This window comes from Varanus komodoensis, unplaced genomic scaffold (genome assembly GCF_004798865.1).
Source record: "Varanus komodoensis strain SLA01 unplaced genomic scaffold, ASM479886v1 scaffold37, whole genome shotgun sequence".
NCBI lineage: Eukaryota > Metazoa > Chordata > Lepidosauria > Squamata > Varanidae > Varanus > Varanus komodoensis.
In genome coordinates, this window is record NW_025335889.1 from 5652076 (window position 1) to 5669521 (window position 17446).

At 38.2% G+C, this 17446-nt stretch overlaps 1 protein-coding gene across 1 annotated transcript in view; it reads right to left on the reverse strand.

Annotated features, from left to right (window-relative positions):
- Positions 1-17446, reverse strand: part of TOP1 (DNA topoisomerase I) — a 90174-nt gene that overhangs the window by 36944 nt on the left and 35784 nt on the right. The window contains exons 4-9 of the mRNA XM_044440401.1: positions 12576-12678; positions 5305-5440; positions 4526-4584; positions 2563-2649; positions 1778-1853; positions 403-500 (exon numbers count right to left, since the gene is read on the reverse strand). Coding sequence (XP_044296336.1) covers positions 403-500; positions 1778-1853; positions 2563-2649; positions 4526-4584; positions 5305-5440; positions 12576-12678 — 559 coding nt within the window. The remainder of the gene's footprint in view (positions 1-402; positions 501-1777; positions 1854-2562; positions 2650-4525; positions 4585-5304; positions 5441-12575; positions 12679-17446) is intronic.

Sequence of the window (17446 nt, forward strand, 5' to 3'; positions counted from 1 at the left end):
GAGGGAGGGAGGGAGGGAGGGAGGGAGGGAGCGCGCGTGAGCAAGCATGCTCACATGGAAAAGCATGCTCACATAGAAAATGGGGAAACAATTTTCACTGATTCCTCCTTTCCTCTGGCAACCTCCTGGAAAGCTGCTTTAGGGGTTAACAGATCCCTCATAACAGTACAAAAAGGTAACACCGAGGGGGGGGGTCAGTGTTACAGGGGGAAACTGGTAAAATCCACTCCCTGCTTACTTGCACCAATTTGTGCCTACATTGAATCATGGTGCCTTCAATAAATGGCAAGAGTCCTTCTGTTTAAGGAAGGGTCACTGGTTCTACTCCTACATCATCAGTTTTTCCAGATGTAGGCAGAAATAGCAAGCTGCTTGTTGGGATATCAGAAGTGCGGATGTTACCATTTCCATTTCTGCTCCTCTTCTTTTTTTGTTTTCTTCTTCTTCATATCCCCGTCAGGTTTCTTATCTTTGCTCTTAATTTTTTTGGGTTTGCTGTCCTGTAAAGGGATAAGAGGGAGATAAGATGTGTTATACAAGTTACTCCTCCATTTAAAATGAATAAATCATGGGAGAGCCATTTTAAATGTGATTCACACAGAAAAGGTACTCAGTTTGAATCAAAGTACTTCATCAATTATCTATCTGTAGGGATTAGTTCAGGTCTACTCATAATCAATTAGCATGTAGAGTCTATCTCTATAGTAGAGCCTATTTTATATAAGACAAAATAGATCTGCATATATTCATACACTGAATGACAGTGGTATCCCAATATTTTCATTTATTTCTTAATACACTGATTATGTGGCATCAGGCAAATGTCTTTTGGAAAGGCACATCATAAACACGGCATCACAACTCAGAAGGCCTTCTCTCTTACAGCTAGCTGGTGGGAGGAACTGGAAAAGAACCACTGAGGGTGACCTAAAGGTCTAAACTGGTTCAGACACTGTTAAGCTATTCTTTTGGACACTCTAGTTCTAAACTGAATAAGGATTTACAGTCTGACACAAACATTTTAAATTAGGGTTGGAAACAAACTGTAAGCCATCATGGATTCTTTTCAAAGAACACTCTCTCCCTTATTTTTTCTGATCATGAAGGTTATCAGATGGGATCCTCCTGTTGATTTTGTATGGAACTATTGACTAATTGTCCACCCAGAGTACAGCCTTCAGTGTGACAGATTCCTTTCTGTGGAAACCCCTGCCCCTGGAAAGCAGGCAGGCACCCATGTACTGTTTTTAGCGCCTGCTGAAGACATCTTTATTTCAAGAAGCCTTTCTTGATTGATCAGACAGTTGTATAGCTCTTGTGTTTTTTAAAAACTGTTAATAAGTGTGTTTTATTCTTGTTACCTTTTATTATTCATTACTCTGTTTAGATGTGGAATACTATATCAAAGTTGCAAACAAACTCCTCTAAAATGCAACATGTCCAGAAGCTGATCTTGACATACTTTTATCCATTCAGCAGGGCAACAGAAAGGAATTTGGCACACATAAATAAAATTCAAAGAGGCTGTCTCAAATAAACGTATAAAGGCCTGAATGGTATAGTGATTAGAGTGCTGGATTTGGGAGTTGAGGGTTCTAGTCCCTACTCAGGCATGGGCACTATTCTAGACTAGGACCATTCTCTGATTGTTATGTTTATGTTTTTAGCTAATCGTCAAATTGGATTCCCTAAGCAAAGTAAAGGATTCCTTGGCTGTATCTGCTGTCCTAATTCCACTATGACCCCACAGCTCCATAAAATATAAATTCAACGACACCTCTTCCTCTTCCTGTTTCCGCTTCTTTGACTTCTTGATATCTTCAGTTTTGATCTTCTTAGGTTTGTAGTCAACACTGAAATAGATAAAACAAGTGCAAATAATCTCTTTCCATTTCTTTGCAAAATATTTTAACTATATTTCTACATGTATAGTATCAATTTATCTCCTTGAAAAATGTTAGGATGTGTCCATTCTAAAATGACCATGCTGCAGCCTGGTTCTCATGTAACAATAACCCAAGGGTTATGTAAACCACAAATTATCAGGGCTCCTGCATACTGATTGCTTCTGTTGTCAATCAACAACATAGTAATGTCCAATTCCTGCGTTATGGTGAACTCCAAATCCAGAACTCTCTGTTGCTTAGCATTTAAACTATCAGAGTTAACCCAACAACAGACCATGGGTGATAAACTTTTACCCTTAAACAAATTCCAGATTCAAATGAAACAACTATCCAGGAATGGAGGGCTCCTGGGTTAACTAAAAGAAAGCAGAAGAAAAGAGCACATATAGGGCAAAGTGCTTGCTTACCATAGCTTAGCACCAATAATTCTGCAGTTAAAACAGCCAAGAATTGTTGTAACATACATATCAGAGAGTCCTATGGACAATGAGGAGTTATACAAATGTAACACACACACACACATTAGGTCTGAATAAAGTTTGTATACTGAACAAAGCATAGGATTGTCACTTCTTTATACCATTGCTTTCTAAAAACAGTCAAGTACCAAATTACTGCCATTTTTCACTGCGGGTAAACTATACAAACTACTCACTCGTCATCTTCTCGGGGTCTCTTTAAGGGCTTGTAGTCTTCTTTGTAGTAGCCATCATCATCCATTTCTTCTTTAATGCGTGGTGGACTAATTGAGGAAGAATATGACACTTATTTAAAAATATTATTTGTTTCAGTCTGAAGCTTGCAACATATCTATATTGCAACATTTAGGTAGGTTCACCTAAGCTTGAAAGGTTGTATACAGAAGTCTTTCTGTAGCATTTTTCTTCTAGCTCTCTGCTGTGGATACTCTTTACTATACTAGACTTTCATATCTCCTCAGCTGTTTCACATTGATAAGCTCTAATTTAAATGAATGCTAGATACCTGAAATGGAGAATGAAATCGGACAACAATGGTATAGTGGACTACCTTTTATTAACATAAGCTGAAAGATGTTTGTAAGCAATAGATATTGACAATATATCTGCTACAAAATCCTTGATCACTTCCATTTGCAATAGCAGTTCAAATATACTGTTCTACTAAATTCACTTTCTGTCATATATTTCATACACTGGGTCTTAGAACAACACTCTTTTTAACATAAAGACATGTTGCATGGGCTAACTCGGATAGTGCGTAGTAGTGAACATTACTATTTAAGATTTACTGCTTTGTTGTAGCAAAAGCTACTGTGGACTAGGGTCTACTTCACCTGACGTCTGCAGCTTAAAAAAGTTTTGGATGAAATCTTGGGCTTTCATATGTAATCTATTTCAGGACTGTCAGTTACAAATAAGCTCAGGCTCCTTTTTAACTGACTAATTTTATAACTGGAAGGAAAAAGAACAGAAGTTTTGCTGTGTACATCAGACCTAGCAAGAGTTCTAGAATCTAGAATTGAGCAGCAACTGTGCTGATGAAGCAGGGCAGGATGTAGTTAGCTTCCTGGCAGCAGGAATGCCTTAGCAGCAACAGCAAGTATGTTTTGAAGGTTACTGAGAATAAATAGATGCTGCTACAAGGAGTCATTTTGATGGATACTGCTTTATAAAGCTACTCACAAGACTATTTTTCAGCCAATAAAGTTAATTTCTGAAGTTTATCTGCAACAAATACATTCAGTCCAAAGGCTAAAATTCTGCAATAACTTTGTCCTTGATTGCATTCTACAGAATACACAACATCTTAGATCTGCTGCGTGCTTTGATGTTTCAGTGACATTCAAAATTCCATGAAAGCCAAAACACAGAAAGTGCTCCAGTCACCTGCTTCTACAATAACATCTCTTTGAAAAGATGTAGCCTGCTCTGCTTTCTGTTCCAAACATCTAATAAGTGCTTATTCCTCTTTACCTCTCATCCTGTTATCCAAAATTTTAAAAATTCCAGTGCAAGAATGCACTGAAGGATGCTGGTATTTAAAAGCACTATGCATGACAATTCTCTGTTAAACAGTTTGAGTCATGCTCTTTTAAAGAAGGCTGTGCTCTACATCTATCTAGGATCATGCCATGAAAACACTGGCGACAGGGTCAACATACAGAGTCACAAGAGTAGACTTCCAGTTATGCAGTGGGGCTTCCGATTCTAATCTTCCCCTGCATTCCTCCCCTCCTCCATCCAACTATTTTGCAAATTCTCCAGATCCTCTCACGAGAGTCTGAGGACAGTAAGAGCTCTTAGCAATGAGAAGGGGGATCTGTTCCATTAGCAGATGGATGCCATTAGATACAAACTAGGCTAAACTAAGAAAGATAATGGCTAGTGCTAGTTTTACCAGCTATTTCTGATCAGTGTCACAGCTACTGGTCTTTTTCATAGGAAATGTTAAGACCCTTTGATTCAATATTTCTGCATCCAAACATGGATGCCAGCCGACTTATGATAGGGAAGAAGGCCCTAAGACCCTTGCATCTCCTACTGAGGCAAGATTTTATTCATTTTCTGCAAAGAAAGAAAAACAAAAACCATGTTGAAGAGATGCACCTTCTCTATACACAATTCCCATTGGCATACCTGGAGAAGCCATTTTCCTTTTCCTTCTTTATTTTCACTTCCCCGGAAGACAATTTGCTCTGAAAGACAGAAGTGAGAGCTGTTCAGTACCCTGTAAGCAGGCCTTGTCAATCTCTCCGGTGCATCCCAATGCAACTGACAAAGGACCTTGAACCAGGAACAAGTTCACCTCCAGCTATTTCTCAGAAACTCCTTCCAGCATTACTCAATGCAGCATGCCAATCCCAAAGATTTGCCTCATCCATCCCCTCCCCTATGTGCAGCTGCTCATCATGTATTTTCTTTTGTCTGGTCACAACTGCAGGCTATGCTACCAACTCCTTAGCTTGTGTATTTTTGGTTTCTGTTTGCAGTATTGAACAATTTAATGATCCAGACAGGAACAACTGGGACAAGTAAATAAAAATATTAGTGTGTCACCAACTTGGGTCAGGAGGTCAAGGTATGAACCTGCATCAGTGAAATGTATGTTACATTGTGCATCATGTTGTCTACAGAATTCCTCATGAGGAACATAATCTTTTTGCTGCTGCTAGGAAGTATAGCATGACATTTACTGCCACAAGTTTATGACAGGTATTCAAATTGATGCGCAGTGATGTCATATCAGATGTTTAATGCCATGGCTCTTATTCTCATGGCCTTAAGTTTTTGTTGAAATTGGGCATAAGAGAAGCAGCTAAAAGAATTGAAACTCTAAAACATGAAATTTTCCTTGGGTCTTTATCCACAACAAAAGCACACTTCAGGCAGTAACATTCCCAGCCACCATCCTGTACCTTTTCTTCCTTTCGTTTCTCCTTGTCTCTATCTTTGTGTTTGTCTTTGTGTTTGTCATGTTTTTCTGAACTGCCATCTTTGTGTTTGGTTTTCTCCTTTTCTTTGTGTTTCTTCTCCGAGGAATCTTTGTGCTCACTGTAAGATACAAGAATCATTTCAGAGAAGAGACAGCTGGGATATGACCAATATTGATGACCATGTAGGCTGAAATGTCGCACCCTAGAAAATTCACTACAATGATCTTTCTGTCTTTGTCTTTCTGTCTGTCTGTCTGTCTTTCTTTCACTGACTGACTGACGAGGCTTCTATGCCGCCCCATTTGCCGAAGTCTCAGGGCGGCTCACAATAATAAATAAACACAATATAAAAACAATATAATTTGAGTTGACGGATGTCGCACCCTAGAAAATTCACTACAATGATCTTACTTACTTATATATTTAGGAGGCTTCTATGCCGCCCCATTTGCCGAAGCCTCGGGGTGGCTCACAATAATAAATAAACATAATATAAAAACAATATAATTTGAGTCGACCTGGTCAAATATTTATATAGGGAAAAACATGAACAGCTGTCATTAACTATTTTTTAATCTGGCTTTTGAGAGGAAAAGACTTTGTGATGAAGCCAGGCTGCCTTGGGGACTTCAACAAAATTCACAAACTAGCTGCTTTTCACCTGAAAGAATTTCAACAATACGTTGCATTGTTCAATACAGCTTCAGCTGAATACCAACTTATTGGTTCATGCTTAGGACAACAGCCATTCACCGGAAATGTCAGTGGTTCCTACACCCACACAAATCAAGGCACATGCAAATTTAAAGAAAACAATGTAGTTATAACATCAACAATCTTTATTACTCACATCTGTTTAAATAATCAAATATATGTTTTGAAAGAGAGAAATGGATTCTTAATTCCTCCAAATTAGTCACTAGAAAAGACAGAAATTAAGCTCAAGTGTCCCCTGCACATGTTTAGTTTAATGATATTTCTTATACACAGTCCCCCATTCTCAGTGTATTTTTGGAATCAATAATCAGCAGGTGGTAGCTTTTAGAGCTGGTCAGTTGTAGAATGAGCGTCTCAAAGAGAATGCCTGGAGCCTACTTTATTGTCCTTTCAGCATCAGGCAAATATCTTTTTGTAGTCACCTGAATTCTAAAATATTGGAAGGAGGGGAGCAATTTTAATCTTGCTGGTAGCTTTATACAGCTTTTTATAATGTTATGGAATCTGAAGAAGTTATTGTATATTTTTTATTGGTTTTGTTCTTTTGTAAACTGCTCTGGGAATAAGATTGAAGAGATTGGGGATATAAACATAAATAAAGTGACACTGGTGGCATTTTGCCAAGATCTATCCCTCCACTGATAGCCTTTGTCACCTGTGAAATGAAGGGGAAAATGCATTTTTAGGGTTAGGAAAATGAGTATTTTCAATCACATAAGAAAATAACATCTCAGTAATCCATTGCAATAGAGAAATAAAGAGAGAGCAGAATTTTCCCAGGTAACTATCCAGTAGCTGTTTTAGACTATAGGCAGAATTCTTCTCATAGATTACACAGATGCATGCTTGAGAAAGCTTTAATAACATGAGGTGTTCAAGGCTGCTTGCTAAGGAAATATTTAAGGTCCACGTGTGGTTCATATTCAGAAGACCATATTACGTCCAGGAACATGATAAAGAAGCACAAACACAACTCAGACACTGGAATTTGCAAAGTCAACTACAGCCTGCTAGTGCTACACGCAGTAAGTCTCTTTACTTTATTATTGTGATTCACTTTCATTTCAAGGACTCCAAACTCTTTTTCATTCTTTCCACTAAGAAGTGCCATTCTGTTTACAAAAGCATCAAGTCACCCTTACAAAATGACTTGATCCTTTGTGCCACTGAAGAATTTTCAATTCCCACTGAAAACACACACAATGTAGAATATTGGGTTCACACAACACACTATAACTTGTTGTAATTTAACCATGACAAACTGCAGCATCCATGAGTGCTACCTTGAACATTCAGCCCTCAATTGTGGGCTGTCGCTTCATGTGAGCATGGTGAGGCTTGACCCTGAGTAAACCTGAGTAGTGGGGCACTAAGTCTAGGCAGGCCATGAGTTATCTGAGGGCTAAGTTTACTCCTCATACAATCCCGATTTGGTTGATACAAGCTGCAATAGCCACCTAACCACACCAGCACATTCTACTGCAACTTATTTGATTGCTGATGGCCTGAAACAAGCTACCACACAAGAAGCATGTTGAACAACACAGATTAGTGCTGCCTGACAATTTCTAACTTGGAAGGGCCATAAGAATCTCCCCTATCTTAGGCAAAGCTTGCAAACGATAGGTGGTGGACTAAGACCTGGGGGAGGTGAAAATTGTAAATATATATAAAAAAATTCACCTAAAATACAACCAAAAATACAATTCAAATGAAAACATATAAAATTAAACATACAATTAAATAATTCATAAAAGTACTATGCCCCTCCACCAGAACCATAGGATATGTGTTACAGATATTTTAAAAAATGTAAACACTTTTTCAGGACATTTCCCTCTTCTAAATTTGCATTGATTCTTTGATGGCTCAAATCCTTTTCCTTTTTTAAAATGCATACTCAATAAATGGGCCCTGATGCTCATTAAACTTATTTTTCTTTATATACTCTTTTCTTACTTTGCAGGTTAATTTATCATTAATAGCTATATTCCAAACTTCTCTATACAAATCACACAAGCGCTAATCATATTTTGCTTCCTGGTTCTTACCTATGATTAGTTTTGCAGCAGTTACTAAATTTGCTATTAAATCCTTATTATTTCAACACCATTGTTTCTTATCAAATATTGAAGGTAATGCACTCAGGAAATATTTCTATATTTAAACTATTTTGCTACTCTCTTTAAAAATCTCTTTCCAAAACTTCATTACATATTCCCATTCCCACCACATATGAAAATATCTATCAACTTCATGACCACTCCTTCAACATAAATTGGAATATGTTATCAATACAATTGAACTTCACCAGAGTTAGATACCACTTCTATACAATTTTACATTTTTCCCCTTTATTCTTACTGACATACTTTTAATATCCTCTTTGTCCAAATGTATTCTCAATCTTCATATCCTAATGTTCTTTCTCAACTGTTTCTCAAGCTGCTTTAAGTGCATCCTATTGATCCTGTTCTAACAATACAAATTTTACTTACTATCTGATTCTTTGGCATATTCTCTTTGTTTTTCTTTTTCTATAATCGTATCTTCAAATTTTGTATAATCACTGCATCTGCCTCTTTTCTTTATTTATTCTCTAGTCTAGCATTCTAATTGAATATTATACCAAGTTTATTTTCTTCTTTCCTAACATTGCTTTTATCTCCCCATTTTTATTCATTTTCTTTAGTCAATCTTGTAATCCAATTATGTTTGTTCTTTAATATTGTCCCAAAAATCTCTTTCAAATTTAATGGACACTCTTCTAATTTAGTAATTGGACATAATGGTGAGGTTGGCATAAATTTTTCCTTATTCCTTATTTCCTTATTCCAAATTTGTAATGCATTTTTTAGAAAAGGACTTTCCACCTTTTAACTAATGTTTTTATTATCTTTCAAGGATCCTTCTAGTTGAAAAAAGGGAAGGTGAAGATTAATTCCCTCTCTTGGTCCAAGCCCCAATACAAATGGAAAAGCCTTGGAGAAGTCAGAATAATACCCACTTTCTATGTTGGAATAAGTGAAAAAAGAAGTGAAGCCCCCTAAGCTTGGCCCTAACTCCTGTAGAGGAGCCAAACAAATCCAAGAAAAAGCAACCCTGACAGATCTCTTGACCTTAATAACTTCCTCTTTTCTCTTTCTTCTCTGAGACTGTGTTTGTCCCATTTAGCTGAAGTTTCAGATCTTCCTTTCCATGTAATCTATATCCTTAAGCAACTGCTTTTGTCTCCTCCCTGTTTCTTCAGAAGTCTCTTCCTCTTCTCTCCTATATGTGGTCCATGCCTCTGCCATTAATTTTTTTCCTGCATACCACTTTGGTTGACCAGTGAAACACCTGCTCTGCATCACTGAACCACCACTGTGACCTGAAAAGGGCTTGAAGCAGTGGTGTGGAGATCACTTTAAGCAGCAAGCTAGTTAGTTGGCTGAAGTGATTCCTGCTCTCACCCCACTATAACATCATTGTTGGTGGGGAAGGGAAAATCTTGGAGCTCTCTTCATACCATCTGGGATAGCTGCTGGAGGACCAAGAGGGGAGGAGGGGGTATCTTATGCATAATACAACTGATCATATGTAAAGGGTATTTTTGGCAATCTGTCTTATAATACATTATCACATAAACCATTCTATAATGTGGCTGTCATCTTAATCTATCCAATGTCTTCCTGGCTCTAGGATGGCTTATCTTATCTGTTCCACGCCCATCAGAGTCCACCATCATAAGCACTGTGCCATGCTTTTATTTAAAGGTGACTGCCATCTCCTGCAAGCCACCCACCTATACTTTGTAGTCACAATTATCCTACAGCCAAAGAATTTCCTATCATCGACCAGAATAACTAACGAGAATTTTGTTATCTCCATCTTGTGAAGGAACTTCTGTATGAAGTAGGTCCCCCTGGATGGTCATACCCTGTCTCCAGTCCAAGCTCTTTTTTTTCTAACTCCTGGCTAGTTTTCCAGCTTCTGTGCAGATCACTGCACATTCTAAAAGACTGAAATAGCTCTCCCAAGGCTCGGTTACTGACCGTAAAAGCATAAACTATAACATGCAGGGTTTTTGTACTTTTGGCTCTAATCCTCTTGCCTTCAGCCCCAGCCACCACTGGAATACAGCCCCTGAAAACTTCTCTGAAACTGAATTTAGATTTCAGGCCAAAAGGGGTTCCCAACCCTTGGTTTAAAGAAACGTACATGCACACTGGGGAAGTTGTTAAAATAGAAAAGACAATACCCATAATTTCTATGAAACAGTTAATGCTTGTTCCAACACTTTTTATGACTCCAACTATCAAATCGAAACCTAACCAGGTATTCAACCACTAGGCGCAACAAGAGCAGGAGCACTACTGAAGCATACTGTAGAACACAAGAGTCCATAGACTGGGAAAGTAACATAGGGGGCACACTAAATCCCAGCACCCAATACTCCCCACACCTGCCCCCCCTTCAGACATTCTTGTGTTCAAGACCAAAGGTCTGAAGAAAAAGTCTAAGTACATTCATCAAAATGTGCTTAAAATGCTGCCTGAAATAAGGAACCTGGAGAATCAGGTTCAAAAATGGATTGCAAATTTTACTGTTAACAAATGTTACAAATGCTATAGTTACAAATGTTAATGAACAATTTCTCATGTTGGCAGAGGTGTTATTAAAAGCAAGACATTCAGGTATGACTGGACGGAACTACAAAAATTTATTCTGTGAAAAAAAAAAACCCTCCCTCCCCCCAGTTGTTGCAGTGTCTACTAATTTACAATGTTCTCAGAATTACTTTGTTTTCTTTCCAAATGTATATCAGGCATTGTTTGGAAGATTGAGATACTAATAGGTAGTAACATCTGTAAATATAAAATATACAGATAAATAAGGTGAAAATCAATCAGTTTTGGATCCCTTTGAAAAAGGACTACAAACACCACAGTTTTAAAACATCAAATTTCACAGAGATTAAGGAACATTTGGAAATATTAGGCATAAATACTAATAATCCCGCAAAATAGAATAACCAGATTTCTGCATACTTAACAGAAAAATATTGCCAAGATCTGAGCAATTAGTGAAGTATGCAATAGTTTATCCAAATTGTTTACAGTTTCTGCCTCTGAGGTCTGGATGTTGTAAGTTCTGGAATTATGTTGGCTCAGGCTCATAAACATCCCCCATCAGCCACAAATTGGAAAAAAGAAATTGAAAATATATTAAAATGTATTCATTTTATTTATTTATTTAGAAAATTTCTATGCCTCCCCATTCGCCAAAGCCTCAGGGTGGCTTACAAATAAATCAATTAAAATACAATAAATTAACAATATAAAACAAGTTTACAATATAAAATAAGTTGCCTTGGCCAAAAAATAAAATAAATAAATACTATTAACAGTTAAAATGACGCTTGAATAAAACAGTCTTCGCCAAAGACCAAAGACAAATCTAAGACCAAAGACAAATCTATTAAATCTTTTGAAACATTCAATTTCAAAATAAAATCAAATAAAATAAAATGCAAAATAAAGTAATATGAATGAAGGTGGAGCAACTCTATGCACATATATACCATAGAATGACATCCCCAGAGTTTGAAATCTATCAACAGGCTTTAATAACAATAACATTAATTTATATCTGTTTCACTTAGTTTAAAAATATAGACATTGTAAAAATATTTACCATTTTATACATGGTTAAACATGAGCACAAATTGAAATAATCACCAATTTATTCAGAAACATTGGGAGAAAAGGAAGGCTACTGCTACCACTACCAGAACACACCAGACCATTAGAAGATAGGGGAGAGTAGGCACAATTGGTTTCATTGCATGCTGCATTAATTCTCAGAATCCAACACAATAAAGTGCATGCAAATACAAGTGACTATAGTGGGCTCTTCACCGAGATTTTCCTACTTTCCTTGTCTCTGTGTTCACTTGGATACTGAGAAGTCAACAATCTGTTCAAAAGGCCTGTCAACTTCTGCCCAATATTTGGGCATAACTGCCAAGCTTAATCCTGAATTTCTTTGCTTTTCTTCAGAGATATTTCAGGCACTCCCACCATCTCTTCTTCCTTTTTCTGGAGTTACTCCAACACAGCTTACAATAGGCTCTGCTGCTTGCAATTACATGAGGTTCAGAAAGTTTCCTGACTACAGTGGTTTCAAAGACTGTTCCTGTCTTTATGCCCTGCTTGTGGGTTTCCTGGAATCATCTGGACACCCTCTATGAAAAACAGGATGCTTGAGCAATCTAGCATGCTGTCTTACGATGCACAACATACATAGTTTTGGCTTCCTCCTAGTACCAAATAGGGAGGACTTGCCTGACAGCAGGTATCCTAACAGAGCTGAGACAAATTGGTAAGACCAAGACCGTCAGGATATCCAGGCATAAATGGAACTCTGCATATTTTTATTGGTGATCATGCTAAACTGATTTCTCTCTTACTATCAATTTCTTGACACAATATTGTGGCTTCAGTAAACTCATTCATGTTTTTGCAATGCCAATATACAAGATGGCCTGGTCTCACCTGTTACTGTGCTTGGATTTTTCTCTGTCTTTTTCTCTGTCCTTCTTGTGCTCTTTGTGTCTGTGTTCCCGATCTTTGTGTTTATCTTTATGTTTGTGAGAATCTGCAAGGCAGAAGAGAAAGGAATTAGGAAATTGAGAAACTATACAAAAAGATGGTTATATATTTATATTTAAATGCTATAAATCATGCCACAGCAACTGTATTCATGCATAACATTTTCATCAAGCAAACCCACACATAACCCCCTAGTAGGATCACAAATCTCCATCAGGGTGAACTGCAAGTCTATACTCCATTCCTTTCCACCCCCAGTCTAATGAGTAACTTTACAAATCTAACACCACTGATTAACCATCTGCTGGATGGTTAGGTACTTACCGAGCTAATGGACAATATGACTGTGTGCTTCTCTCTTACAGAACCAATCTTTTATTATTAAGAGTTACAGATAGTTTGCTCACTCTGGGATATACAAGTTATTTTTCTATTGAGAGAAGGATGACAAAGAAATACAGAAGGCAAACAAACAACTGAAAAACATGCAGGCATATATGCCAAGCTTTAGCAAAACTGGCATCAAAGCATCACAATGGTATTCTGTATTCCCTTTTTCAAATACACAGATCGCACTATCCCCAGCTATATATCCTTGCTAAAGTAATTCTAATGTCTCTTCCTCCAGATGATGCTGAAAATAATTGGCTCAGTCACACACAGAAAAATGCAAGAAGCACTGAACATTATACCCCATCTCTGCTTTCTGAACAAGGGAAATCTTTCTCTTTTGCAAGACCAAACAGATACAAACAACCATGATCAAATAAGGAAAGAAAGAAAGGAGCACAGAATCCCAGGTGAAACACTGTTCTTTGGTCAGTCTTATGACTGACAAGGCAAAGGCAAAACATGTTTAAAAGTATTCAGTAAGAATATACTGTGAAGAAAGGAAGGAAGAAATGGGGGGGAAGCATTAAAAAACCCTTTCCCCTTTCCCCCCTGAAGCTCCTCCCGCACAAAATAGAAATATTAAACTCAATTATGGAATATTCTTTTCTTTCAGAATACTCAAATGTTTCAGATAAGGTGTTCAAATATAATGCCTTTTCTTCCTGTTGCTCAGCAGTAGGGTACCACAGCTGACTAGTGTGTGTGTGTGTGTGGGGGGGGGCAGGTATTCTTGGGCAGGGTAACTAATTAAATTCTAATTGGTTGGACCTGGAAGCAATTCTGTCCATCAGTGCAGCTTGTCCATCATTCACATGGTGCTGGCAGGCAAAGTGCCCCCTCAACTCATGAGCTGCACTGGGAGTGGGGAGAAATTCTGTTCCATGTGTGGCACTGATAAGCAGACACAATGGCAGACCCAAGCTGAGTAGCAGAAACTTTGCTAGTTAGGTAGAGTGAGGACATTCTGCCTGTTAACACTGAGCAAAGGCACTGTTAGGCAGAATTGTCCCTCTCCCAGCCTTACTAGATGTTATCTTGTTGAGATGGGGAGAACGATTATGCCGATTAGCACCCGGCACACAGTGGTGACAGGAGGAATTGCCTTCACCACCCTAAATAGAGAACTTCTGGTATGGCTGGGAGGGAGGGCGATTCTGCCTGACAGAATCTTATGTGCAGTGCTGACAGGCAGAATTCTGTCCCTCTACCCAACTTGTGAAGTTCCTGCTAGTTAGATTGATGCAAGCTGCTGATGGACAGACTTGCTCCTTCCAACCTGGCTGATGAGAAGGAGTTGAACTGAGAGGGCAAACCCTCCTTTCTGCCCTCCACACACTTGCAGGGTAGGTGACGGTGGGGAGGAGATACTTTCCCCTGGGTGAGAGGGCAGGATGTGGTGGTTCTTGCCCACCTTGCCCAGGGGGAAAGCACATTTTCTGGAAAGCAGCCAGCACAATGGTTGGCATGATTGAGACACCTAGTGACTTTGCATGTCGTGCAAACCCAATTTACTTTTTTTTTTTTAAACTGGAAGGACGAGATACATTCCGTCCTCTAGGGCAGGGGTCCTCAAACTTTTTAATAGGGGGCCAGTTGAAAGATGCCAGGGATGGGCACGGTCCGCCAAGGCGGTGCGGGCGGGGGGCGCCGACTGGGCGGGGGGGGGCGCGCGCATGCATGCGCAGAGATCATTTTCTCCCAACGAGTCCATAACAATCTCCTTGCCGGTGAGGAGCCGGCTTGCTCGCAAGGAGATCCTTTTCTCCAAGCGAATCCAAAACGAATTTCCTGCGAGCAAGCTGGCACCTTGCCATGCATGTGCATGCGCACGTGTGATGAGCTGTGGAGGGCTGGATCAATAGGCATAGCGGGCCGGATCCAGCCTGCAGGCCGTAGTCTGAGGACCCATGCTCTAGGGAGTATTGCCATTACCACAAGAGAAGGAACAAAGTTTCAAAGATGCTTTTTTGTGGGCTTCCACTTGTTAGTATAGTGGATTTGTCTGTGCCCTCTTGACTAGATCTCAAATGACTGGGAGAAAGGATAGAGCAACAAAAAGGAACTAAAGTATATTATTGATGGCTATGAATTTACATTGATCAGAAAAAATGAGCCAAATTCAAACACTGTTATAGTTTATCTATACAACCATTATGTAAATCATAATTGTTGGTAATTTGATGTGCTGTTGCAACCCCCTTCTCCACAGTTCAGTGCTTCCTGACAAGCTAGCTAGAAAAATGAGCTTTCTTCCCTCCCCTCAGCAAAAGCATGAAACTAAGATCTAGCATAGGACAGCATATACAAGCACTGCCACAGTCTATGCTCCTTTAAGAAAAAAAGTGATTTGTAAGTACTGTCAAATGATATACATATCCAGATACTATTGGACAGACAAAAGATATCCTCGTGTCATATAAGAAGTGTCCTGCAGATATTACAAAATTTTTTCATGGGCCCTGGTAAGACAGGTCCTATTGATGAAAGTACAGGTAGCTTTATCCAGTGTTCTTATTCCTCAAGTCTATTTTCTGTTCCCTCTGTAACACCACTATTAGCACAAAGAGTTTCTCCATTAGTATCTTCAAACAAACAAGTCTTACAAACATTTGGATACAAAATACTACTTAGTTTCTTCTGTAGAGCAGACAACACCTGAAGATGAAGGAGGGAAGCCTGATCCTTCAAAATCCATATATTATTCTGGAACCCCATGGTCAATAACTGAAAATACGTACTGGCAGAAAACTTTGAAACTCCTAAGATATCATATTGTTTATCCAACAGATGTTGTTGGAGCAGTCTGTGCAAAGAAAAACCAACAGAGCACTGTGTATTCCACTTGGATAGACAAATGAGAGTGGAAAGAAAACAAATGCTATGATAATTGATAATATTTCAGGGTTTTTTAAAAAAAACCAAAGCATTGAAATAGGAGAGGACAGACATACTGGAAAGTAAAAACTTCTGTTTGTAATTTTCTGAAAAAATACTTTTAATATGCCAAACATGATTATTTATGGCAAACCAACTTATACATACATTTAATGCATTTCATGTTCCTAAAATAACCTTCAATTTGTAGAGTGCTACTCTACAGAAAAGCAAGAGGCACTGCTAAAGCACGCAAAAAGTAAATGTCTATAGAATTCAAGCATTCTAATTTGAAAGTTAGTCTACTGCCCCAAATATTTTTGTAATATATGCATCATTTTCTTTTACACACTAAAAGCTTAAACATAGTTCAGAAGAAATTTCCCCAGCAACATCTGATACATATTACCAAGAAATCTCAAGAAAGAGCAGAGACCCATTCCAATGAGCAACTTGCAATAAGAAGTCATAGCTTTATCTCTCTTCATAAATACATGCTGCTGACACAGCAATTCATTTTTTTAAACTGGATCTTCTGAATTCTTAATACTGCTGAGGACTTATTTACATCTGTGCCAATCTGGATTTTTTTAAAAAAAATCTTTCTAATTTTACAAGTTCCTTTGCCAAAATAAAAAAAGATATATTGTATTTGGTAATAAGATTCTGAATTTAAGTCACAATTAAGCTACCACACTCACTGCAAGTATTAAAATGGTAGATACAAGAGAAGGAAATGAAATGGGCACTATGCAACATTGCAACAGGGTAAATCCTTCATACGTCAAATGCACACTTAGAAGACAAGTAGCTTGCTTTGCATCTCTCTTCACCAAATTCTGAAGTGACATGCATCAATTCAAGTAAGTATAAAGGAGTATCAGATTCTTGCAATCCTGTTCATAGTTCTTGTTGACAGTAGTGCCTCAGGGAAACTTCATCAGTAACGCCAGTAATAAGCTCTTTTGCCCAGGACCCCAGAGCTACATTTGCATGAGCATATTTACAAAGCTCAATGAATAAGAAATTCAACATTAAGTTGTCAATGAACAGATTAAGTTAAGGGAAAGGTTTTCATTTTCAATTGCTCTTCCATTTAGGAAATTCTGTACTATATTGTGGTATCCAATGGAATAGAAACACTTTTCTGATTTCTGCACTAAGGTAAAGGTATTTTATAATCAGTTTATTGTGATTGATATTGTGCCAGACCTATTTAGCAATGTAGTTTCATCTCCATCAGTTGGAGTGTGTCAATTATAGTTACATTTTCTAACACTAGGATTACTAGTGACATACACAGGCCTTACCTAAGTCAGCCCATTCCACACATGCAGTTCATTTCTTTCTAACCTTCAATAACCTACTCACCCATAGAAGCTCAAAAGTTGTTTTTCAAATCATGATGAGTACAAATGGAAGCTTGCAATACTGCACAGTCTGCTGTTTGGAAATGGTTTTAAAAGATCAGGGGGTGTACATGTCACCCACCTACAGATGTGATGATCAAGGTCATGATGACTAGACAAGCACCATCATTTTCCCAT